Raw genomic sequence first — 25,166 nt, forward strand, 5'->3', positions numbered from 1 at the left:
TCTGTCTTTACAACACAGGTTGACTGTCAACGCTAATGGAAAAAAAAAAAAAAAAAAAAAGCTCAGAAAAAGTATATTTCCTGTTGTGAGAGTAGAGTGTGTGAGGGAAAGAGGCAGATCACAGATAGACAGTAATAAAGGAGGCCTTGATAAGAAGTTATAGACAGCCCATTGGGCTGTGTATATGGGCTGACTGACAGGAAAGGGGCCAGACAGATCAAGTTAGAAGATCTGAGGAAATTGCAGACAAGTGCAGAAACAGAAGAGAGAAACTCACAGAGACCGTTGGATGGAAGTGTTGACACTTAAGTCACAGTAGCATGGTGGACGTAAGATAAACGCTACACTCTACTTAAAGGTAAAAAATAAACCATCTTCCTGTTTTGAGAAAGTCCAGAAGTATCACCTCAAATACACCATGGTGGAGCCCTGTGAGGACCCGGCAACCCCTGAGCCAAGCACCACCGATCCCTCTCCACTAGATTCCTACCAATGGAGAAAACGCAGTGTCTGGGAGAAGCTCCAGGGGTGGAGATCCTCCATTCATTCCCAGAGTACTTTCCAGAGTAAGAAGTCCACTAAAAGGCAGCTACGCCTCTTCAAGAGCTCAAAGGCATCCAATGAATCCGGCAAAGGGAGCTTTGCACGTTACTTGAACTCCATGTCATTATACCAGAAGCGGAGGAAGAAAGACATTACTGAACCCACTGAAGTTATTGAGGGTAAGTACAGAGCACCTGAGAGAAGAATGGCTCCCGTTATGTCATTTGATGCAGTTTTGTAGAAAATCTGGTAGTCTCAGAAAACGTTTAAAGGACAACTGAAGTAAGAGGGATATGGAGGCTAGACATATTTACTTCCTTTTAAAGGATACTTGTAGCCTCATTAAAAAAAAAGTTACATACTCACCTAAGAAGAGGGAAAGCTCTGGATCCTATAGAGCCTTCCCATTCTTCTCTTGGTGTCCATTGGTTGCATCGTCAGGTCTCCTCAGAAGGCTTCAGAAGTACAGAGCCGCTCATCCTCTAATATACTCGGAGACTCAAGTACTTCCGAACCCTTCCAAGGAGACCTGATGACTTCTTCCACATTAAAGTTGGACCACTGCAATGGGGGGACCAGCGGTGAAATGAGAGGACCAGGAATTCTCTAAGAGATACAGAGCATCCCCTCTTAGGTGAGTATGTAACTTTTTTTTTGAAGGTTGCAGGTATCCTTTAAATGGAACCTGAAGTGAGAGGCTGACATATTTATTTTTAAACAATACTAGTTGTCTGGGGGCTGAGTCATATGACTACTAGGGGCCATGGCCTTGTAGCTATGCCCCTGCCTGATAGATTATTAAAGATTTAATTTCTGACTTCATTCTTAAAGCACGATTGAAGTGAGAAGAAGGCTGAAACATTTATTTCCTCACTGCACCACTGATCCTGTACCTCCAAAACTTATAGCCATTGGCCCTGAACAAGCATGCAGATGAGGTGTTTCTGACTGAAGTCTGACTGGATTAGCTGAATTCTTATTTCAGGTGTGTGAGCTAGACACTACTGCAGCCAGAGAGATCAGCAGGATAGCCAGGCAACTGGTATTGTTTAAAAGTAATTAATGGCAGCCACCATATCCCTCTCAGTTCAGGTGTACTTTAAAAATCGTAAAAGCTTGGCTTTCTTGGTGATCCTTACAATGCAGCTGTGTCTCTCACCTGCAACAAGCATTCAGCCAGTGAGGTTCAAGTGGAGCCATATTACCCAACATCCATGCTTGTTCATTCAGTGACTCAGAAAGGTAGGCAAAACTGACTTTTTTTTGTATGTTTGTCAGATCAGAAAACTGACAGTCACCAAATATTATACTATTAATAAGATCTGCTCACACTCATCAGTCCACAATGCACAGACCCGACCTGCGAGATTTTTCCAGATACGTTTCCCATAGAAACATATGGTGGAGACGCATCAGCTCCAAACCCCAAGCAGACCACAACGCACCATCGGAGTGGACACTGCACTGTCCGCTCCGGTTGGCTGTTGCAATTATGGCTCCGATATGAACCGAGCCTTAGATAGAAGTGTGAATGATATGGACTGCTGCATTTCTGGAGTGACATGTAATACGATGAGATAAATATGTATAGGTACAGTCCCATTCCTACTTAGAACTAGGCTGTGTTCCTTTTCTTTCACTGTAAGGGTTAAGAATCCAGGGTTGTAAATGACTGTGAACTGCATGTTTAAGGAACTCCAGTTGAACATTTTAGCATAATTTTCACTGATAAGTAATGAGTGCAGAAAAGAGATAACAAGTTCAGTAGTCTAAGATACATCTGAATGGGAGCTGAACAATGATGAAAAAATACACTTGTGTAATGTGAGACAGCGATGGGCTCACGAGTAGTTACCTACTCCAATTTGTGATTCAAATGAGGCTTGATTGCCTCATCTGTGTGTATGGGAGACGTGGGGTTACTTACCCAGAATTCCGTCGGCTTTTATGCGTCCCAAGCGTCTTGCACACGGCCTATGGGACGCATTGCAGGACTTACTACTGCACACTTCGTCCTTCAAGCCGGAAGGAGGAAGTGCGCGGTAGCGAGTCTTGCAACGCATTCCATAGGCCGCATGCAAGATGTTTGGGATGCATAGAAGCCGACGGAATTCTGGGTAAGTAACCCCGCGTCTCCCATGCACACAGATGAGGCAATTAAGCCTCATTTGAATCACAAATTTGAGTAAGTAACTACTCGTGAACCCATCCCTACCGTGAGACAGTCAAAACTTTAAAAGATAAATTTTAACCCTCAAATACAAATTAAAACTATTCACAGTAAGTACTGCTTAGGATTAGGACTGTAGATACAATTGTTTATTTTGACTTCATGTTTTCTATCAAAATATACTAGTTCCCCCTCTGTTTTTGTGACCTTCTGACTTTAACATTTTTTTAGTCTCATCATGGCATGTTGGGAATGGGAATAAAATGGCAACTTCCTTATTGTTATCGCTTCAGGTTTATTTGAAAAGCAGAGAAGCATGATGGCCAAATAAACAGCATTTTTACAAGGAGTTCAGCAATGGCTGCTATTATAGAGGCAAAGCTGGGACAAGGTCCTCCAGCACCCAAGGCTGAGACACCAAAGTGCGCCCCTCCATCCCTCCCACCCCAGCCGTTACACACTGATTGCTATTAGACTAAGAGGAGCCACAGGGCCCACAACCTCCCCAACACCTTAATATCTAGTTATCTGGCTTGCAGTCACTGCCATGTATCCCCTTTTCTTATTTCTTTCTGCTTCAAACACAATTAGGAAGGATAGCTGAATGAATTGTGAGCCCCATTCTACACTGCGTTCTGAGGCTGGAGCCTCTCCAGCCTATGCCTCGGCCCGGCCCTGGGCTGAATCAAAAGCTTTTCTGTTGAATTAACTCATCTTACTTATTAACTCACAATTAATCTCTCCTTAAAGAGACTCTGAAGCCTCATAAAATCCCACTTTTTATTTAACCACTTGAGGACCTAGGGCTTTCTACCCCTTAAGGACCGGCCACTTTTTTTCCATTCAGACCACTGCAGCTTTCACGGTTTATTGCTCGCTCATACAACCTACCACCTAAATGAATTTTGGCTCCTTTTCTTGTCACTAATAAAGCTTTCTTTTGGTGCTGACAGTTTTCAAATAAAGTAAAATTTCTGTATACATGCAGCGCGAAAAATGTGGACAAACATGTTTTTGATTAAAAAAAACCCATTCAGCGTATATTTATTGGTTTGGGTAAAAGTTATAGCGTTTACAAACTATGGTGCAAAAAGTGAATTTTCCCATTTTCAAGCATCTATGACTTTTCTGACCCCCTGTCATGTTTCATGAGGGGCTAGAATTCCAGGATAGTATAAATACCCCCCAAATGACCCCATTTTGGAAAGAAGACATCCCAAAGTATTCACTGAGAGGCATAGTGAGTTCATAGAAGATATTAATTTTTGTCACAAGTAAGCGGAAAATGACACTTTGTGACAAAAAAAAAAAAAGTTTCCATTTCTTCTAACTTGCGACAAAAAAAAATGAAATCTGCCACGGACTCACCATGCCCCTCTCTGAATACCTTGAAGGGTCTACTTTCCAAAATGGGGTCATTTGTGGGGTGTGTTTACTGTCCTGACATTTTGGGGGGTGCTAAATTGTAAGCACCCCTGTAAAGCCTAAAGGTGCTCATTGGACTTTGGGCCCCTTAGCCCAGTTAGGCTGCAAAAAAGTGCCACACATGTGGTATTGCCGTACTCAGGAGAAGTAGTATAATGTGTTTTGGGGTGTATTTTTACACATACCCATGCTGGGTGGGAGAAATATCTCTGTAAATGACAATGTTTTGATTTTTTTTACACACAATTGTCCATTTACAGAGTTATTTCTCCCACCCAGCATGGGTATGTGTAAAAATACACCCCAAAACACATTATACTACTTCTCCCGAGTACGGCGGTACCACATGTGTAGCACTTTTTTGCACCCCAAGTACGCTAAGGGGCCCAAAGTCCAATGAGTACCTTTAGGATTTCACAGGTCATTTTGCGGAATTTGATTTCCAGACTACTCCTCACGGTTTAGGGCCCCTAAAATGCCAGGGCAGTATAGGAACCCCACAAATGACCCCATTTTAGAAAGAAGACACCCCAAGGTATTCCGTTAGGAGTATGGTGAGTTCATAGAAGATTTTATTTTTTGTCAAAAGTTAGCGGAAAATAGATTTTTATTGTTTTTTTCACAAAGTGTCATTTTCCACTAACTTGTGACAAAAAATAAAATCTTCTATGAACTCACCATACTCCTAACGGAATACCTTGGGGTGTCTTCTTTCTAAAATGGGGTCATTTGTGGGGTTCCTATACTGCCCTGGCATTTTAGGGGCCCTAAACCGTGAGGAGTAGTCTGGAAATCAAATTCCGCAAAATGACCTGTGAAAGCCTAAAGGTGCTCATTGGACTTTGGGCCCTTTAGCGCAGTTAGGGTGTAAAAAAGTGCCACACATGTGGTATCGCCGTACTCGGGAGAAGTAGTACAATGTGTTTTGGGGTGTATTTTTACACATACCCATGCTGGGTGGGAGAAATACCTCTGTAAATGACAATCTTTTGATTTTTTTACACACAATTGTCCATTTACAGAGATATTTCTCCCACCCAGCATGGGTATGTGTAAAAATTCACCCCAAAACACATTGTACTACTTCTCCCGAGTACGGCGATACCACATGTGTGGCACTTTTTTGCACCCTAACTGCGCTAAAGGGCCCAAAGTCCAATGAGCACCTTTAGGCTTTCACAGGTCATTTTGCGGAATTTGATTTCCAGACTACTCCTCACGGTTTAGGGCCCCTAAAATGCCAGGGCAGTATAGGAACCCCACAAATGACCCCATTTTAGAAAGAAGACACCCCAAGGTATTCCGTTAGGAGTATGGTGAGTTCATAGAAGATTTTATTTTTTGTCACAAGTTAGTGGAAAATGACACTTTGTGAAAAAAACAATAAAAATCTATTTTCCGCTAACTTTCGACAAAAAATAAAATCTTCTATGAACTCACCATACTCCTAACGGAATACCTTGGGGTGTCTTCTTTCTAAAATGGGGTCATTTGTGGGGTTCCTATACTGCCCTGGCATTTTAGGGGCCCTAAGCCGTGAGGAGGAGTCTGGAAATCAAACTCCGCAAAATGACCTGTGAAATCCTAAAGGTGCTCATTGGACTTTGGGCCCTTTAGCGCAGTTAGGGTGCAAAAAAGTGCCACACATGTGGTATTGCCGTACTCGGGAGAAGTAGTACAATGTGTTTTGGGGTGTATTTTTACACATACCCATGCTGGGTGGGAGAAATACCTCTGTAAATGACAATCTTTTGATTTTTTACACACAATTGTCCATTTACAGAATTATTTCTCCCACCCAGCATGGGTATGTGTAAAAATACACCCCAAAACACATTGTACTACTTCTCCCGAGTACGGCGATACCACATGTGTGGCACTTTTTTGCACCCTAACTGCGCTAAAAGGCCCAAAGTCCAATGAGCACCTTTAGGATTTCACAGGTCATGTTGCGGAGTTTGATTTCCAGACTCCTCCTCACGGCTTAGGGCCCCTAAAATGCCAGGGCAGTATAGGAACCCCACAAATGACCCCATTTTAGAAAGAAGACACCCCAAGGTATTCCGTTAGGAGTATGGTGAGTTCATAGAAGATTTTATTTTTTGTCGAAAGTTAGCGGAAAATAGATTTTTATTGTTTTTTTCACAAAGTGTCATTTTCCACTAACTTGTGACAAAAAATAAAATCTTCTATGAACTCACCATACTCCTAACGGAATACCTTGGGGTGTCTTCTTTCTAAAATGGGGTCATTTGTGGGGTTCCTATACTGCCCTGGCATTTTAGGGGCCCTAAGCCGTGAGGAGGAGTCTGGAAATCAAATTCCGCAAAATGACCTGTGAAATCCTAAAGGTGCTCATTGGACTTTGGGCCCTTTAGCGCAGTTAGGGTGCAAAAAAGTGCCACACATGTGGTATCGCCGTACTCGGGAGAAGTAGTACAATGTGTTTTGGGGTGTATTTTTACACATACCCATGCTGGGTGGGAGAAATAACTCTGTAAATGGACAATTGTGCGTAAAAAAATCAAAAGATTGTCATTTACAGAGGTATTTCTCCCACCCAGCATGGGTATGTGTAAAAATACACCCCAAAACACATTGTACTACTTCTCCCGAGTACGGCAATACCACATGTGTGGCACTTTTTTGCACCCTAACTGCTCTAAAGGCCCGTACTCACGGGCTGCAAAACTCACCTGTCGCCAGCACACGTGAGCGTGTGGGCGACAGGCCGGCGACAGCTTCTCGCCAGGTCCCTCCGCGTACACATGCGGAAGAGGGACCAGCGGCAAGGCGGAAGCTGTCGCTGACGTTCCTCCTCCCCCCGCCGGAAGGTCTGTGAACCTCAATGGAGGTTGCTGTCGCTAGTCCGCGTACTCACGCGGACTAGCGACAGTTGCGGCGGGGGGGCAGCGGCGACTGTCGCCATGCGATTGAAAGTTTCAATCGCATGGCGACATAGCGACGGGCGACAGTTCGGGGGCGCGCGGGCGTGCGACGGCCCATACTCACGGGCGACCTGTCGCCGCAACACGCGCGCGCCGCGTGTTGAGGCGACAAAAGTCCCTCGTGAGTATGGGCCATTAGGGGCCCAGAGTCCAATGAGTACCTTTAGGCTTTACAGGGGTGCTCACAATTTAGCACCCCGCCCACTTGCCAGGACAGTTAACAAACCCCACAAATGACCCCATTTTGGAAAGAATACACAACAAGGTATTCCATGAGGGTAATGGTGAGGTCATTGAAAATTTTATTTTTTGTCACAAGTTAACGGAAAATGACACTTTGTTAAAAAAAAATAAAAAAAAAAATTCTGCTTACTTGTGACAAAAACTAAAATCTTTTATGAACTCACCGTGCACCTCACATAATACTTTAGGGTGTCCTCTTTCCAAAATGGGGTCATTTGTGGAGACTGTCCTGGCATTTTAGGGTCTCTGCAATCATTACATGTATGGCCAGTATTAGGAGTTTCTGCTATACTCCTTATATTGGGTATACAAGTAATGCACTCTGGGCTGAAAGGAAAAATGAACGGCAAACATACCTTGCTCCCCATCAATGGCAGATCTTCCTCCACATCAATGGCAGTGATAACCTCAGGAGAGAGACACCCCGTGCCACCCTGCACTCAGGGTGAGCCACCAACTTATGTGACTGGGCCTCAGAACTTTAGTATACAGCATTATGCCTGTAGGATACAGCAATATGCCTGCCAATAGAGATGACTCTGTGTGGCATTAAAGCATCATCATCGGCCCAAATCACATATAAACCGGGGGTGTCCACACTCAAGGGAAATTCAAACATGCCGTCTTATATCGCCAATCCAGGACAGATCAGCAATATCAAGCATGGAAACCGATCCTTCTTCCCACTTTTATGCTTACCCGTTTGGTCTTCAAGCTTACCTCTCCTCTCCCTGCGACAATGTGCAAAAGACCACTGAGTGTGTGCCTACTCCTGTGTCTGGAGTTCCCTAGGTTCTAATAGTGTACCTGCTCGTGGTACCTCTCAAAACACGGCCCTACGCATAGGCCAGGCTGGTCAGGACAGCGGGGACAATAAAAACTGGTGTCATTCCTTCTTCCAGTCCTGCTGCAGACACGACAACGTTTTCTTCGGATGCGTTGACCTGGGGCACACGGAATCTGATAGGCGTAATGCCTACCATGCAGTCGGCTAGTTGCATCTGGGGGGGGGGGGGCCTGGCACCTCCTGGATACAGGATGTCCAGAATGATCTGTTCCTGAAATTGGAGGAAAGATCCAGTTCTCCCAGCCTTACTGTAGAGAACAAAGCTGTTGTAAACTGCCAATTGAATCAGATAAAAAGACACTTTCTTATACCAGCGTCTTGTTTTCCGGGTCATTAAATAGGGCGCTAACCTCTGGTCATTGAAGTCCACCCCTCCCATGTTGACATTATATTCGTGGACGACAAGGGGCTTTTCAATGACCTTAGTTGCCCGTGTAATTTGGACTGTCGTGTCTGTGTGAATGGTGGACAGAAAGTAAACGTCCCTCTTGTCCCTCCATTTCACCGCGAGCAGGTCTTCAGTACGCAAGGCGGCCCTCTGCCCCCGTTGAAGTCTGGTGGTAATGAGCCGTTGGGGGAAGCCCTGGCGACTAGGCCGCGCAGTGCCACAGCATCGGATTCCTTCTAACTTTAAGTGCTGAAAGAGGGCCACACTTGTGTAATAATTGTCCACAAAAATATGGTACCCCTTCTGGAACAAGGGTGACACCAAGTCCCACACAACCTTTCCACTGCTCCCCAGGTAGTCAGGGCATCCGACCGGCTCCAATTTTGAGTCTTTTCCCTCATAGACCCTAAAACGACATGTATAGCCTGTGGCCCTTTCACAGAGCTTATACAGTTTCACCCCATACCGGGCGCGCTTGCTTGGGATGTACTGTTTGATGCCAAGGCGCCCGGTAAAGCGTAAGAGGGACTCGTCTACGCAGATGTTCTGTTCAGGGATATAAGCATCTGCAAATGTTGAGGACAGGTGGTCTATGAGGGGCCGAATTTTGTGGAGCCGGTCATAAGCAGGGTCTCCCCTTTCAAGACAGGTTTCGTCGTCGTTGAAGTGCAGGAAGCGCAGGATGGACTCAAATCGTGTCCTGGACATGGCAGCAGGGTACAAGGGAACATGATGTACTGGGTTCGTAGACCAATACGACCGCAATACATTTTGTTTCATTAGTCCCAAGTGAAGGATAAGGGCCAAAAAGATTTTAATGTCGGAAACTTGGACTGGTTTTCACCGGAAAGGCTGGGCATAGATGCTCTCCGGGTGCTCGGTGATGAATTGTGTGGCTTTACGGTTGGTCTCAACCACAATTAAGTCCAAGAGAACCTGGGTGATGAACAGCTGCAAAAAGTCTAGGGCCGTTCCTAGATGAGCTGTCGCCACCTGGACTCCAGACTGGGCGGTGAAAGGGGGCACTACGGGTGCGGCGGAATCAGGGGATTGCCAATCTGGTTGTGCCAGCACCTCTGGGAGTCTATGGGTACTACGGGCCCGTCTTCTTCTTGGTGGCTGCGACGGGGGTACTACTGCACTTGCCACCGTACCAGTTTCAACTTCCATACTGACGCTCACCACTTCGCCAGGGTCTACGGGAGGACAGGCACTAAGTCCAGGAGATGCTGCGCTGCTGGTGCCTGCCTCACCAAGAAAACTATCAACAGCGCTAGCACCACCCTGCTGCCCTTGAGGCGGATCCTGCGCCACCTGCGGTCTAACGACTTGGGGTCTGGTACGCCTGGCTCTAGCCGGGACCATAGCCTCGTCATCACTATCGGTCAGGGAACCACTGCTTTCTACAGGTTCAAATTCGGACCCGGAAGATTCGACGGATGATTCTTCCCAAAAGAACTCATCCGACTGGTCCATGTACCTGTATACCTCGTCATCGGAAAGCCCCCTTCTTGCCATTTTGGATTGCTAAATTTATGGGGTTTTCCTCCGAGACTACCCAGAAAAAAAGAGCACCTACCTAGCAAAAAGGGAGTATTTGAGAGGTATTGGGGTTGGTGGGAAGTGGGGTCTCAGAGGCAATCAAACAATCACGGGACAATCAAATACAATTACAGCACAATCGACTCCAATCACAGCACAATCAAATCTGATGCACTCGGAAAGGTGATGGGGGGAGGGTGGGAAGTGGGGTCTCAGGCAATCAAACAATCACGGGGCAATCGAAGCCGATCACGGGACAATCAAATACAATCGACTCCAATCACAGCACAAGCAAATCTGATGCACTCGGAAGGTGGTGGTTGGAGGTGGTGGTTGGAGGTGGTGGGGGGGAGGGTGGGGTTGGGTGTGGTGGGAAGTGGGGTCTCAGGCAATCAAACAATCACGGGGCAATCGAAGCCGATCACGGGACAATCAAATACAATTACAGCACAATCGAATCCAATCACAGCCCAATCAAATCTGATGCACTCGGAAGGTGATGGGGGGAGGGTGGGATTGGGTGTGGCGGGAAGTGGGGTCTCAGGCAATCAAACAATCACGGGGCAATCGAAGCCGATCACAGGACAATCAAATACAATTACAGCACAATCGAATCCAATCACAGCCCAATCAAATCTGATGCACTCGGAAGGTGATGGGGGGAGGGTGGGATTGGGTGTGGCGGGAAGTGGGGTCTCAGGCAATCAAACAATCACGGGGCAATCGAAGTCGATCACGGGACAATCAAATACAATCGACTCTAATCACAGCACAAGCAAATCTGATGCACTCGGAAGGTGGTGGTTGGAGGTGGTGGGGGGGAGGGTGGGGTTGGGTGTGGTGGGAAGTGGGGTCTCAGGCAATCAAACAATCACGGGGCAATCGAAGCCGATCACGGGACAATCAAATACAATTACAGCACAATCTAATCCAATCACAGCCCAATCAAATCTGATGCACTCGGAAGGTGATGGGGGGAGGGTGGGATTGGGTGTGGCGGGAAGTGGGGTCTCAGGCAATCAAACAATCACGGGGCAATCGAAGTCGATCACGGGACAATCAAATACAATCGACTCCAATCACAGCACAAGCAAATCTGATGCACTCGGAAGGTGGTGGGGGGGGGGGGGGGGAGGGGGGGGTTGGGTGTGGTGGGGGGGAGGGGGGGTTGGGTGTGGTGGGAAGTGGGGTCTCAGGCAATCAAACAATCACGGGACAATCGAAGCAGATCACGGGACAATCAAATACAATCGCAGCACAATCAAATACAAGCGCAGCACAATCAAATACAAGCGCAGCACAGTCAAATACAATGCACTTGGACGGTGATTAGGGGGGGGGTCTGAGGGCGATTTGAGGGGGTGGGGGGTTGATCAGGAGCCTGCACGGGGCAGACTGAGTCCTGATCTGATGAGAGGCAGACACAGGGGGTTACTGATCAAAGATCAGTTAGTGATTGCTGGGGAGGACAGATGTAAACAAAGAGCAGGGGATGTAATCAGAAGGGGGGTATGAGGGCAATCGAGGGCCTGGGCAGGTGATCGGTTACCCCCGCGGGGCAGTTAGGGTCTGCTCTGATGGGTGGGGGTGCTGAGGGGTGATGGACAGGTGATAGACAGGTGATCAGAGGGGGATCAGAGGGGGATCAGAGGGTAAGGTAGCTGTATACAGATGTATACAGTATACAGGGGGGTAGTCTGGGATGGGGTCTGGGGGTGATCTAAAGGTAGGGGGGGGGGATCAGGGGTGACTAGGAGGCAGTTAGGGACCTAAACTAAGAAACTGTGTCGCTAGTTAGTGGCAGGTGGGGGGGGTGGGGGTTTTATAGGGGTGCAAGGGTGCTGGGCAGGGGTCTGCTGGGGTGATCAGGGGGGGTATGAGGCCTGGGGTGGGTGATCAGGGGGCTGCTGTGGCAAAAAAACGCTGTGTGATGGATACTTACAATATGCTTCCTCCTCGCTAGTGGTCTCTGCAACAATGAGACCACGAGGCGAGGAGGAAGCATGTATAAGGCACTTTGTTTACTTAACAAAGTGCCTTATACTTTTTGATTGGTGGATCCCAGAGATCCCTCCGCTCGCCGGGGCTGCTAAGTGCCCGGCGAGCAGAGGCACAATGCCGGGCTTCCGACTCCCGGCGGAGGATCGCGTCACTGATGACGCGATCGCTCCGCCCATGCCCCTACAAGGACCGCCGCCATTTGTCAATGCGGCGGTCCTTGCGGGGTGCACTTCCCGGCCGCCATTTGTGCATACGGCGGTCGGGAAGTAGTTAACATTCCTCTTCTACACTATAACCCAAGCTAAAACGCTGCATCCCTGCGGCAGAACACTGTGTTTAACACCCCCCCAAAGCCCCTGGACAAAACGCGGGAGTGCTTCCTTGTAGAGGCAGAGCTTAGCGCTGCAGCTCTGCCTCTATTCACGTCAGTCCCCGCTGATCGCCACCTCTCCCCACCCCTCTCAGGCTTCTCTCACTGAGAGAGGCGGGGGAGAGGCGGCGATCAGCGTTGGATTGATGCTAATGGGCAGCAAAATCCAAAATCAAAGTCATGGATTTTTGCCCCGGTATTTGGGGGGCGGGGTTAAACACAGCGTTCTGTCGCGGGATGTAGCGTTTTAGCTTCGGTTATAGTGTAGAAGGTAAATGTTAAATAAGTCGGATTTTATGAGGCTTCAGACTCTCTTTAACCACTTTAGGTCCCCCCTAACGACCAGGCTCTTTTTAGCTAAGCTGGGCTGTGCAGTTTTTTTCAGCCTCCTGCACAGCCCAGCTCTGGAGCCCAGCGATCGGACTCACCTCCTTGTTTTGTCCCCAAGGGGACATGACGCCGGAGGTGTCAGATCGCTGTGCCATTTTTTTTAGCCTGTACGAGGCTGTTTCTCCCTCCCTCCCCTTCCCTCCTCCCCTCCGTGCTCTGTATGGAACAGGATGGCGATCCGTCCTGCTCTCCGCCTCTCATAGGCATCAGCCTATGAGAGGACGGCACTCCCCGGGCAATCAGAGGCCGGAGATCGCCGATCTCGTACAGCGCTGCCGGAGACCGCAGCGATGTACGGAAGTAAACAAAGGGGATTTCTTTCCCCTTTCATTTACAAACAGCCTGTTAGCCACATTCGGCGGCTAGAAGGCTAATCACGGAGCTCGGCTCCGTGTACCAGCAGGGAACGATCACGCACACACGCGGCTGTTACCTGGGAAACTGCAGCTCCAGGACCTGATGCTAATCGGCGTTAGGTGGTCCTGGGGCTGCCGCCGCAGTAACGCCCACTGGCGTGACGTGGTCGTTATGTTGTTAAAGGAAACATGAGGTGAAAATAAACCAGTGAGATAAACAATTGGATCTGTCCTTCTTCACCTGAAAATGACTTTTTTTTTTAGATATCCCACAGTTTTATTTAGTTTTTAAAGCTACTTTTTAAGCTTTTACTGTTTCATGGTATCTTCCCAATTACACATGTATTGAAGTGTGCCAGGGCTAAAATCTATTAATTATGGAGCCTTTTTATCTCTTTCCTGCTCCCAGAAGCCATTTTCTGCCAGGAAAGTGTTTAATGGCTGTAATTCCTTATCAGTGAAGATTACTCTATTGTCCGAACCAGTCCCGACCCAGACAGAAACAGTCACTTGCATACATTATTTTTAACTCTTTCAGGCAGAGAAAGAAAAAAAGGAACACAGGATAGTTAAATGTTCGCTTGGCACTGTACATACACCTGTCTATCTCATCATGTGACATGTCACCTCGGGTATCCTTTAAATGATTTAACTCGTGATATTTACCTCTTCTTAAATCACCTCTACCTTCAAGGACAACTGAAGTGAAAAGAATACGGAGGCTGCCAAATTGATTTCCTTTTAAGTAATACCAGTTGCCTGGCAGCCCTGTTGTTCTAGTTGCCTACTGTAGAGTCTGAATAACAACAGAAACAAGCATGCAGCTAATCTTGTTAGATCTGACAATAATGTCAGAAACATCTGATCTGCTGCATGCTTGTTCAGGGTCTGTAGCCAAAAGTATTTGAGGCAGAGGATCAGCAGCATAGCCAGACAACTAGGAAATAAATATGGCAGCCTCTGTATACCTCTCGCGTCAGTTGTCCTTTAAATCATGCTTAATTTCTCCTTGTTTGACTTAAAGCGGAACTGTAGATAGGATTAAAATAAACAGTTTCACTTACCTGGGGCTTCTGCAAGCCCCCAGCAGCCGTCCTGTCCCGTGCCGGTCCTCCACGAGCCTCTGTTCCCCTGCCGCAAGCTGCTTTCGGTTTCACCGCCTGGCCACTGCACCTGCGCGGCTCTGGCCACGCGTATCCTTTCTTAATGTTCCAGTCCGCAATAGCGCAATTGCAGATGGGAACGCTTAGAAAGGATACGCTTTGCAGGGCTGCGCTGGCCTTGACTTACAAGTCGAGGAACAGAGCGGCGGCGGGAGAATGGAGGCTCGTGGAGGACCGGCGGGGGACAGGACGGCTGCTGGGGGCTTGCAGAAGCCCTAGGTAAGTGAAACAGTTTATTTTAATCCTATCTACAGTTCCGCTTTAACTCATGATTCTCATTATGTGTTTATCTTCTGCATTAGCTATCCTAATGCCTGGTACACACCATGCAATTTTCTATGGATTTGGGTCGAATTAATAATTTCTGACAGTTCGGATCTGATTTCTGATCATTTTTCTGATTAATTTTGTACAGAAGTGATTGAAATATCAATCAGAAATCAGATTGGACCTGTCAGAAATGATCGATTTGACCTGAAATCTGCTGGGAAATCGCATGGTGTGCACCACGCATTACAATTAACATGGGAAAAAAAAGTACACTTTGTGAATCAACCCTATAATCTCTTACTATAGGTCCACACACTCGATTTTAGCCAATCCAAACATGAACAGATACAACATGATTCTTTGCTACATTCTCCTGTATGTAAAGTAATAATACATTTAGTAGGAATGCAGTCACACAGAGCACAGCTCTATCAGTGCACTGGGTGGGCAGAGAGGAAACCCAGCTCACTGCGCTGCAGCTGCCCAGTTTAGACGTTGGTTTCTCACACAGGAAGTATGGAAATGAGAGACACATTACCAAAACCAGACTTATGAAACATCATTATCCCTCCTTCCGAAAATGTATTTAAAACTTATGCCCAGAATTCTGACTTAAAGCAAATCTCAAGTGGATTTCAAATAAAAAATCAGATACCTATAGAGAGGGAAGGCTCTGGGTCCTATAGAACCCTCCCGCTGCTCTTACGGACCCCTCATTCCTGCATCGTCAGCCCCGTTGAAGGTATTCGAACCATTGGTGGAATACAGCTCTGTGAGGCTATGTGAGCCCAAGTCCTCCAGAAGATAGAAGACAACCCTCTTCGGGAGCACACAGGCTCTCACAGCTTCCTGTGGCGGCAGATTTGAACAGGGCTGACAGTGCTGGAAGGAGAGGACCATGAGAGGACCAGAAAGGCTCTATAGGTCCCAATGCCTTCCCTCTCCATTGGTGAGTATCTGTTTTTTTTATTTGAAATCCAGACCAGACACCCTCCTCCCCAGCATGTGGCCAGCATCACAATCATTAATCCCACCTCCCAGCCCCCCAAAGCAAGCGTATCCCATATAAACTCATCCAACAAACAATAACAAGTCTGTCCAGTGCAGAACCCCTCCCTCTTCCCTCACAGCAAGCATGGCCAGAGCCCCCCCCCCACACACACACACACATGCGCACACACACACACAACTGTGGTGAGAATGACAACCTCTAACTCCTTCCTCCCTCCATAACAAGTGTGTCCAGTGCAGCACTCCTCCCTCTTCCCCCATACATAGCAAGCATCAGGGCCGGGCCGAGGCAGAGGCGAGAGAGGCTCCAGCCTCAGGGCGCAGTGTAGGAGGGGCACACAACTCACTCAGCTATCATTCCCCTATTGTGTTTGACGCAGAGAGAAATAAGAAAAGGGGATACATGGCAGTGACTGCAAGCCAGATAACTAGAGATTAAGGTGTGGAGGGAGATGGGGGGCCCTGGGAAGCCTCATAGTCTATAGCAATCAGTGTGTGACGGCTGGGGTGGGAGGGATGGAGGGGCGCACTTTGGTGTCTCAGCCTTGGGTGCTGGAGAACCTTGTCCCGGCTCTGGCAAGCATGGCCAGACAAGCAGGCCCACCCACCCACTGCAATGTGTGGTGAGTGTAATGACCTTTAACTCCTCCCACCCCCATAGCAAGAGTGTCCATTGTGGTACTGCTCCATCATGCCGCCCCTCCCCCAAAGTAGTCAATATAGAGCTTATATAACAGTGTAAAATTTGCTGTCCCATCACAATAACTCAATAACTCATTAACAGGACTGTTTCTGCCCATTTTGGTGCACCAGGCAAGACATTGTTTAATACAACCCGTTTCCCATCATGGGAAAGACCATACATGGCCAACACTCATTAGTTTAGCAGACACCGATAACAAACTAAAAAAATTACAACTTAATAAGCACATTAAGATCACCTGCCATATCATTGTTATGCTGGCAAGTTGTCTATAAAAATATCGTGTACTAATCTCTGTGGTTCTCCTTCTTGAGGGTGTCACCCCAGGCACTTGCCTGGTTTGTCTATGACCCAAAACGGCTTTGATTATTAATGTCTAAACCACTGTCAACAAGTGAAGTGAAGGATTTAAAAATGCTGCCCAGTTACACATTTGGGGAGCAGGTATGTTGAATGTAGTATTATCGCGCACACACTCTCTCATACTAGTCACTGGAAGTTCACCATGGTACCTTGAGGCAGAGAGCTCTCTGAGGAACCTAAAAAAAAAATTGTTGCTCTACATAAAGATGGACTAGGCTATAGGAAGATCGCCAACATCTTGAAACTGAGCTGCAGCACGGTGGGTGAGGCCATACAGCGATTATACAAGCTGTACACTGACTGCTTTACGTTGTCTCAAAAGTGTCATATCTTCACTGTTGTCCCGTGGAAAGATTTAAAGCAAACCTAAAGCGAAAATAAGCGTATGATATAATGAATTGTATGTGTAGTATAGCTAAGAAATATAACATTAGCAGCAAAGAAAAGAGTCTCATGTTTTCCTGTACAGGAAGAGTTAAAAACTTCACTTGTTATCTACGCAAAAGGTGCTTCTCTGAGCTCTTGGACCCACTGGGTGGAATACAGTCCTGTTTTCTGAGGCACTTAAACAGCACAGAAGCAGTGAGAGACAGCTTGAGATAAGGTTTTACTGCAGGAAAAGTTCAAAGGGTCATTATTTCTGCTTTGTTTTATAGTGTAAAAGACAGAGTGTGCAACTGTGACAGCATGATGCCATGTTATAAAACAAAAGCTATATAACTGTAAAAAAATGAGACTCTATTCTTTTCTATTAATGTTCTATTTCTTATCCGTACAATACATACAATTGATTATATCATACATTTTTTTCCCTTCAGATTTGCTTTAATGAAGTATTTAGGAAAGTGTAAGAGATGTACTCACTTCTGTGAGATACTGTATTACCTCTCGTTACACTTTAAGCACCCCCTGCACCTCCCTATTGGTAAGCAGAAAACACACACACAAACTGTCAGCAACTTCTACCACAGACAATTGTGTGTGGTTTCAGCAAACGGAAATTTGAACATGTTTCCTGTTCTTTTTGCTCTGTGTCTCACACGCTAATTGCACACTGAAGACATACCATCCTGTTATAGGTGATATATAGGTGATATATAAAATATATACAACTGAAAATTAGAGACACCCCTTATTTGAAAGTAACCTAGTAACAGTGACATAGAGAGGTATAACAATGCAGAGTTGTTTATATAAGGAATGATTCGCTTCTGACAATGTAGTTATCGTGGAAGTTAATGTCAAAATGGGTAAGACAAAAGATTTAAGTGACTCTGAACGATGGATGATCATCGGTGCAAGAAGATCTGGTGCTAGCTAGTGTTGGGCGAACAGTGTTCGCCACTGTTCGGGTTCTGCAGAACATCACCCTGTTCGGGTGATGTTCGGGTTCGGCCGAACACCTGATGGTGTTCGGCCAAACTGTTTGGCCATATGGCCGAACTAAGAGCGCATGGCCGAACGTTACCCGAACGTTCGGCTAGCGCTGTGATTGGCCGAACGGGTCACGTGTAGTGTTGGGCGAACATCTAGATGTTCGGGTTCGGGCCGAACATGGCCGAACTCCGAACATAATGGAAGTCAATGGGGACCCGAACTTTCGTGCTTTGTAAAGCCTCCTTACATGCTACATACCCCAAATTTACAGGGTATGTGCACCTTGGGAGTGGGTACAAGAGGAAAAAAAATTTAGCAAAAAGAGCTTATAGTTTTTGAGAAAATAGATTTTAAAGTTTCAAAGGGAAAACTGTCTTTTAAATGCGGGAAATGTCTGTTTTCTTTGCACAGGTAACATGCTTTTTGTCGGCATGCAGTCATAAATGTAATACATATAAGAGGTTCCAGGAAAAGGGACCGGTAACGCTAACCCAGCAGCAGCACACGTGATGGAACAAGAGGAGGGTGGCGCAGGAGGAGAAGGCCACGCTTTGAGACACAACAACCCAGGCCTTGCATGAGGACAAGAAGCGTGCGGATAGCAATTTGCATTTTGTCGCCATGCAGTCATAAATGTAATACAGATGAGAGGTTCAATAAACAGGGACCGGAAACGCTAACCCATCACAGATGTTCATTGTTCATGTTACTTGGTTGGGGTCCGGGAGTGTTGCGTAGTCGTTTCCAATCCAGGATTGATTCATTTTCATTTGAGTCAGACGGTCTGCATTTTCTGTGGAGAGGCGGATACGCCGCCGATCTGTGACGATGCCTCCGGCAGCACTGAAACAGCGTTCCGACATAACGCTGGCTGCCGGGCAAGCCAGCACCTCTATTGCGTACATTGCCAGTTTGTGCCAGGTGTCTAGCTTCGATACCCAATAGTTGAAGGGTGCAGATGGATTGTTCAACACAGCTACGCCATCTGACATGTAGTCCTTGACCATCTTCTCCAGGCGATCGGTGTTGGAGGTGGATCTGCACGCTTGCTGTTCTGTGTGCTGCTGCATGGGTGTCAGAAAATTTTCCCACTCCAAGGACACTGCCGATACCATTCCCTTTTGGGCACTAGCTGCGGCTTGTGTTGTTTGCTGCCCTCCTGGTCGTCCTGGGTTTGCGGAAGTCAGTCTGTCGGCGTACAACTGGCTAGAGGAGGGGGAGGATGTCAATCTCCTCTCTAAAGTCTCCACAAGGGCCTGCTGGTATTCTTCCATTTTGACCTGTCTGGCTCTTTCTTCAAGCAGTTTTGGAACATTGTGTTTGTACCGTGGATCCAGAAGGGTATAAACCCAGTAATTGGTGTTGTCCAGAATGCGCACAATGCGTGGGTCTTGTTCAATGCAGTCCTAGGCCGAAGAGGTCATAGCCTAGGGTCACAAAACCTGTTTATTGGGCAATTTCAATGGTGGCGAGTCTGACGTACATAAATCGCAGCAATGGCCGTTAGCAACGTCTGAATCTCACGAAATGTCTCATGCAGGTAGAAGACATATTGTTAGACTTGGGCTCCAAAGATGGGTTCCCTACATCTCTGCAAACCAGAGTTACAGGGCTCCACATTTGGTAAAATCCCCCATAGGCTTTCATTGGGCCTCCTATTTACAGTTCCAAAATCTCACATCTTTTCAAAGGGCAATTACTCAGCAGTGGCAAATTTTCTAGCATTGTAGGGACCCTTAGGGGGAACATGACTGGTGAGTTTCGGGCCCCTAGGCCGAAGAGGTCATAGCCTAGGGTCACAAAAACCTGTTTATTGGGGCTATTTCAATGGTAGCAATGGTGACGTACATAAATCGCAGCAATGGCCGTTAGCAAAGTCTGAATCTCACGAAATGTCTCATGCAGGTAGAAGACATATTGTTAGACTTGGATTCCAAAGATGGGGTCCCTACATCTCTGCAAACCAGAGTTACAGGGGTCCAAAATTGGTAAAATCCCCCATAGGATTTCATTGGCTCCCTATTTCACTTTCCAAAATCTCACATCTTTTCAAAGGGCAATGGCTCAGCAGTACCAAATTTTCTAGCATTGTAGGGACCCTTAGGGGGAACATGACTGGTGAGTTTCGGGCCCCTAGGCCGAAGAGGTCATAGCCTAGGGTCACAAAAACCTGTTTATTGGGGCTATTTCAATGGTAGTGATGGTGACGTACATAAATCGCAGCAATGGCCGTTAGCAAAATCTGAATCTCACGAAATGTCTCATGCAGGTAGAAGACATATTGTTAGACTTGGATTCCAAAGATGGGGTCCCTACATCTCTGCAAACCAGAGTTACAGGGGTCCAAAATTGGTAAAATCCCCCATAGGATTTCATTGGCTCCCTATTTCACTTTCCAAAATCTCACATCTTTTCAAAGGGCAATGGCTCAGCAGTACCAAATTTTCTAGCATTGTAGGGACCCTTAGGGGGATCATGACTGGTGAGTTTTGCCACTGCTGAGCCATTGCCCTTTGAAATGGTGTGAGATTTTGGAACGGTAAATAGGAGGCCCAATGAAAGCCTATGGGGGATTTTACCAATTTTGGACCCCTGTAACTCTGGTTTGCAGAGATGTAGGGACCCCATCTTTGGAATCTAAGTCTAACAATATGTCTTCTACCTGCATGAGACATTTCGTGAGATTCAGACGTTGCTAACGGCCATGGCTGAGATTTATGTACGCCACCATCACTACCATTGAAATAGCCCAAATAAACAGGTTTTTGTGACCCTAGGCTATGACCTCTTCGGCCTAGGGGCCCGAAACTCACCAGTCATGTTCCCCCTAAGGGTCCCTACAATGCTAGAAAATTTGGTACTGCTGAGCCATTGCCCTTTGAAAAGATGTGAGATTTTGGAAAGTGAAATAGGGAGCCAATGAAATCCTATGGGGGATTTTACCAATTTTGGACCCCTGTAACTCTGGTTTGCAGAGATGTAGGGACCCCATCTTTGGAATCCAAGTCTAACAATATGTCTTCTACCTGCATGACACATTTCGTGAGATTCAGACTTTGCTAACGGCCATTGCTGCGATTTATGTACGTCACCATCACTACCATTGAAATAGCCCCAATAAACAGGTTTTTGTGACCCTAGGCTATGACCTCTTCGGCCTAGGGGCCCGAAACTCACCAGTCATGTTCCCCCTAAGGGTCCCTACAATGCTAGAAAATTTGGTACTGCTGAGCCATTGCCCTTTGAAAAGATGTGAGATTTTGGAAAGTGAAATAGGGAGCCAATGAAATCCTATGGGGGATTTTACCAATTTTGGACCCCTGTAACTCTGGTTTGCAGAGATGTAGGGACCCCATCTTTGGAATCCAAGTCTAACAATATGTCTTCTACCTGCATGAGACATTTCGTGAGATTCAGACTTTGCTAACGGCCATTGCTGCGATTTATGTACGTCACCATCACTACCATTGAAATAGCCCCAATAAACAGGTTTTTGTGACCCTAGGCTATGACCTCTTCGGCCTAGGGGCCCGAAACTCACCAGTCATGTTCCCCCTAAGGGTCCCTACAATGCTAGAAAATTTGGTACTGCTGAGCCATTGCCCTTTGAAAAGATGTGAGATTTTGGAAAGTGAAATAGGGAGCCAATGAAATCCTATGGGGGATTTTACCAAATTTGGAGCCCTGTAACTCTGGTTTGCAGAGATGTAGGGAACCCATCTTTGGAGCCCAAGTCTAACAATATGTCTTCTACCTGCATGAGACATTTCGTGAGATTCAGACGTTGCTAACGGCCATTGCTGCGATTTATGTACGTCAGACTCGCCACCATTGAAATTGCCCAATAAACAGGTTTTGTGACCCTAGGCTATGACCTCTTCGGCCTTGGACTGCATTGAACGCGACCCACGCATTGTGCGCATTCTGGACAACACCAATTACTGGGTTTATACCCTTCTGGATCCACGGTACAAACACAATGTTCCAAAACTGCTTGAAGAAAGAGCCAGACAGGTCAAAATGGAAGAATACCAGCAGGCCCTTGTGGAGACTTTAGAGAGGAGATTGACATCCTCCCCCTCCTCTAGCCAGTTGTACGCCGACAGACTGACTTCCGCAAACCCAGGACGACCAGGAGGGCAGCAAACAACACAAGCCGCAGCTAGTGCCCAAAAGGGAATGGTATCGGCAGTGTCCTTGGAGTGGGAAAATTTTCTGACACCCATGCAGCAGCACACAGAACAGCAAGCGTGCAGATCCACCTCCAACACCGATCGCCTGGAGAAGATGGTCAAGGACTACATGTCAGATGGCGTAGCTGTGTTGAACAATCCATCTGCACCCTTCAACTATTGGGTATCGAAGCTAGACACCTGGCACAAACTGGCAATGTACGCAATAGAGGTGCTGGCTTGCCCGGCAGCCAGCGTTATGTCGGAACGCTGTTTCAGTGCTGCCGGAGGCATCGTCACAGATCGGCGGCGTATCCACCTCTCCACAGAAAATGCAGACCGTCTGACTCAAATTAAAATGAATCAATCCTGGATTGGAAACGACTACGCAACACTCCCGGACCCCAACCAAGTAACATGAACAATGAACATCTGTGATGGGTTAGCGTTTCCGGTCCCTGTTTATTGAACCTCTCATCTTTATTACATTTATGACTGCATGGCGACAAAATGCAAATTGCTATCCGCACGCTTCTTGTCCTCATGCAAGGCCTGGGTTGTTGTGTCTCAAAGCGTGGCCTTCTCCTCCTGCGCCACCCTCCTCTTGTTCCATCACGTGTGCTGCTGCTGGGTTAGCGTTACCGGTCCCTTTTCCTGGAACCTCTTATATGTATTACATTTATGACTGCATGCCGACAAAAAGCATGTTACCTGTGCAAAGAAAACAGACATTTCCCGCATTTAAAAGACAGTTTTCCCTTTGAAACTTTAAAATCGATTTTCTCAAAAACTATAAGCTCTTTTTGCTAATTTTTTTTCCCTCTTGTACCCACTCCCAAGGTGCACATACCCTGTAAATTTGGGGTATGTAGCATGTAAGGAGGCTTTACAAAGCACAAAAGTTCGGGTCCCCATTGACTTCCATTATGTTCGGAGTTCGGGTCGAACACCCGAACATCGCGGCCATGTTCGGCCTGTTCGGCCCGAACCCGAACATCTAGATGTTCGCCCAACACTAGTGCTAGCATCTCTGAAACAACAACTCTTTTAGAATTTTCTTGCCCAACAGTATCTCAACTGTTTAGAGAAAAAAACTTCAAGCTATAAGGACTATTCTGGTAAAAAAAGGCTGGTGAACGAGGTGAAAGGCGAGTAGCACACATAGGGCCTGATTCACAAAGCTTTTCTGTAAAATTATCTCACCTTATTTATTAACTCACAATTTATCTCTCCTTAAATGACTTAACTCATGATTTACCTCTCCTTATCTAACTTAACCTTCTTGACGGTAACCTCTTGCGCTATGGGGTGGATCGGGACTCCCTGTGACGTCACGACATCGATGATGTCACTCTGTTTGTCGCCATGGCGACGGGGGAAGCCCTGAAGGAAATCCCGTTTAGAACGGGATTTCCGATGGGCTTGATCGCCGGCGGCGATCGGAGGGGTGGGAGGGAGGCCGCAGGGAGGGGGGAATCATGTAGCTAGCGCTAGGCTAGCTACATGATAAAAAAAATTAGGCTTAAAAAACCTCCCGCGGCCGCGCAGCTGCAGAATAATTGACCGCCAGGAGGGTTAACTCATGGTTTAGCGCTCCTTATTTGACATAACTCATAGTTTAGCTCTCCTTATTTGACATAACTCATGGTTTAGCTCTCCTTATTTGACATAACTCATGGTTTAGCTCTCCTTATCTATTTATCTAATGAATTATCTCTCCTTACTTGTTTATTTCATGCATTACTCCTTACAGTTAAGGTGAAAAATAAGTAACCTTTCTGAATCAACCCCATAGTCCCTAGCAACAGAAGGGCAATAACACAACAAATTACAGCTGAATTCAATGAAGGTGCATCACAAAGCATATCCCAACGCACAACAAGACAGACTTATCAAATGATGGGCTTTAGTCGCAGGAGAACATCAAGAGTGCTTTGTTATCCCTGAAAAATAGGAAAAGACATCCGTTGTGGGTTTTGCCACCGTGCTCATTCAGCCTTATATTGGTTTGAGGAACATCAATCAGAGTTTAACCTGCTTCCATGGCCAACTCCGTACATACATGTGATTCAGCCGCCAGGAGATTTGGGCACAGGGTAAAGCTGAAAAATGTCTCACCCTGCTACCGTAAAAGTTCTGGCAGAGCTAATTACTGTTCCCACTCCAGGTTGCCGTGGATAGTGGGGAAAGGTGTAACTCGGCTACCAGCTATTGCTGGCAGCAGAATTTCACTGTTGTTGTAGTAATTTGTGCTCCATCGGTGCCCAAATTATTCACTGAGCACCTCTATAGCCCTAATTCCTGTTACTGCCTATGGTGGTGCCACTGAGCCCAAATCTCCTGCGCTGCTTTTACAGCGCTCCAGCTCAGTCCCCTGACCTCAATCCTATTGAGCTTTTGTGGGATGAAGTGGAAAGATCCCTTCAAAGCTTGTAAATGCCACCATCCAATCTGACCCAACTTAGAGCTGCCATTATGTCAGCATGGGCCAACATTCCTCTGCAACTTTATCAGTATGGGCTGAGGCCATTATTATTGACAGTCTCAGCCGGCTTTAGTCAGTAGTAGTGTATAGGAACCTTAGCTTGCAGCATTGTGTATACGTGTATGTCCATCACATGTAGGCGTGTGTATATGTCCCCAATCACACCAGGCACCTGCCTTAGAATAAATCAGAATAAATAAATCAGAATACATTTATTTATTTTCGCCAAGTAAGTTTGCACCTACAAGGAATTTGTCTTGGCAGTTGCTTAACAAACACAAACAAAAACAATACAAGGACAGACAGTGTGTATATTACAAGTCAAGGACATTATAAGTATAGTGGCAGTAAGCAATGTGAGAATTGTTCATTTTCAGTTCTGTGCTGATTACTTTCAAG

The 25,166-nt window shown here is 46.6% G+C and overlaps 1 protein-coding gene across 1 annotated transcript in view; it reads left to right on the forward strand.

Moving 5' to 3' along the window:
• The first annotated feature begins 53 nt into the window (after positions 1-53).
• RASAL3 (RAS protein activator like 3) overlaps positions 54-25,166 on the forward strand; it is an 80,222-nt gene continuing 55,109 nt past the window's right edge. The window contains exon 1 of the mRNA XM_068274563.1: positions 54-722. Within this exon, the coding sequence (XP_068130664.1) occupies positions 419-722 (304 nt within the window). The 5' untranslated portion in view covers positions 54-418. The remainder of the gene's footprint in view (positions 723-25,166) is intronic.

This window comes from Hyperolius riggenbachi, chromosome 3 (genome assembly GCF_040937935.1).
Source record: "Hyperolius riggenbachi isolate aHypRig1 chromosome 3, aHypRig1.pri, whole genome shotgun sequence".
In the NCBI taxonomy this organism is placed as follows: Eukaryota; Metazoa; Chordata; class Amphibia; order Anura; family Hyperoliidae; genus Hyperolius; species Hyperolius riggenbachi.